We start from the raw sequence: 1,588 nt of genomic DNA on the forward strand, positions 1-1,588 counted from the left end.
CTATATGTATTTTCAACATTCTGAGATTGCCTCTCCCTGTTGGAGAATTCTCTTGGTGGAAAATGTGTGTAAACTTAAGTTTTTTAATAATTAGTTAGAAAATTTTAAAATAACATGAGAATGTGTGACGTTAGGTCAGAGTTTGATGAACAAGAGGTTTTCCTACTTTTTGATAAGTTGAGACTATTTTTGAAAAGAATATATTTTTAATAGTCACTTAGTATTCTTAATTTTATATTTTAAAGTAATATTTTTTGATTTTGTTTTGGATATTTCAGATATATGAATTTAGTGAGAAGCATCCAGGACTTTAGCCACTGAAGAGCATTGACTTGTCTCCTGCAAGTTGGATGGCTGTTGCTTGGTATTTTTTTTTCTTCTTCCTATTTTGACCTTTGTAATAATTTCAAGTGAAATTCCAATGATACATTGATGAAACAATTATTTTTTCCACATAGCAATAAAATTTATCAATTCAATATCATATAGAAATTTGGAATTGATGTTAATGATAATTGTTTTCTAGAAATTATTATTAAGGAAAAAATTCTCTCCATTATTCATCTATTTATTCAATTTAGAGAATTTGAGTTAATTTTCTCTAATTTTATTGTTAGGTACCCAATCTACCATGTACCAATGAAGGGAGTTACCCAAAATATATCAACATACTTCCTTACTTATCATACATTATCAGTATCATTTCAAGGTACGTCTTTCAATTTTCCTATTCGCGTAAATATAAGTAAAATCTGGTTCTTGACCGTGCACGTTATGTGCTTGGTTCGTGACATATATGTGCTTGTCAAATCTTTAGTTTCTCGTACTTAATCAATATATATATATTCTAATTTTTGTACATTATATTGCAATATTGCAGATGACTTTGATGATGACATATGTAAAGATCTTCCTATTGAAAAGAAAGAAAAAGGTGGAATTCCTCTTCCACCTTTTGGGCTTATACCATACAAGATGCAAGATAACATTTGGTTAAATAAGGTACAAGCCTATGAAAAATTCAATGATCTTTATAATGCTGCTGATTCTTGGTTAAAGCAGCTTAACTTTAACCACCAAGATTTCAAATTCTTCACCTCAAATTCCTATAATATGGACCATGTATTCTTATATTAACTCATTTGAAGCCAAGGTCATGTTGTATTTTTTATTTGGTGTTGTATTTTTATGATTTGAGATCTTATTCTTATTGTAACATTTTTGACTCGATAATATGGGAAATTGAGTTATTTGTATCATTTTTCTATTGTATGAGAATTAGTTTATTGCTCGTAAATGTGAAATCTTACCTAGACCTATTTGGAGAGTATAAAATAGTTCCTTTGCTGCAATGTGTTCAAATATTTAAAAATTGTGACTTAAATGATTTTTCCTTGTATTGACTTAGATGTCTTTTCCTTACATTTGTTAAATATGTAAATTTTAATTTTAAAAGTATAAAGAGTCAATGTTTGATTTTATAGCACTCAAATTCCAAACGTCATTTTTTATTGGGCCTAAAGTATTTAGCACCAAAATTCTTCAAAAAGAAAAAACAAAAAGTGTTTTGTATAATGAACTTTAAAAA

General features: G+C 27.8%; 1 protein-coding gene across 1 annotated transcript; it reads left to right on the forward strand.

Annotated features, from left to right (window-relative positions):
• Positions 1 to 278: 278 nt before the first annotated feature.
• LOC138891835 (uncharacterized) lies at positions 279 to 1,147 on the forward strand. The gene is made up of 3 exons (XM_070175533.1): positions 279 to 364; positions 618 to 709; positions 881 to 1,147. Exons 1-3 carry the CDS (start codon positions 351 to 353, stop codon positions 1,135 to 1,137), a joined length of 363 nt encoding a protein of 120 aa, XP_070031634.1. The 5' UTR covers positions 279 to 350; the 3' UTR covers positions 1,138 to 1,147.
• The last annotated feature ends 441 nt before the right edge of the window (positions 1,148 to 1,588 follow it).

Source organism: Nicotiana tomentosiformis, chromosome 5 (genome assembly GCF_000390325.3).
Source record: "Nicotiana tomentosiformis chromosome 5, ASM39032v3, whole genome shotgun sequence".
Taxonomy (NCBI): Eukaryota; Viridiplantae; Streptophyta; class Magnoliopsida; order Solanales; family Solanaceae; genus Nicotiana; species Nicotiana tomentosiformis.

What these genes read in the sequence shown, in the direction of transcription:
- LOC138891835 (XM_070175533.1), top strand. An exon ending in ATTATCAGTATCATTTCAAG is followed by an intron (nt 710 to 880) that starts GTACGTCTTTCA and finishes GCAATATTGCAG; the next exon opens with ATGACTTTGATGATGACATA.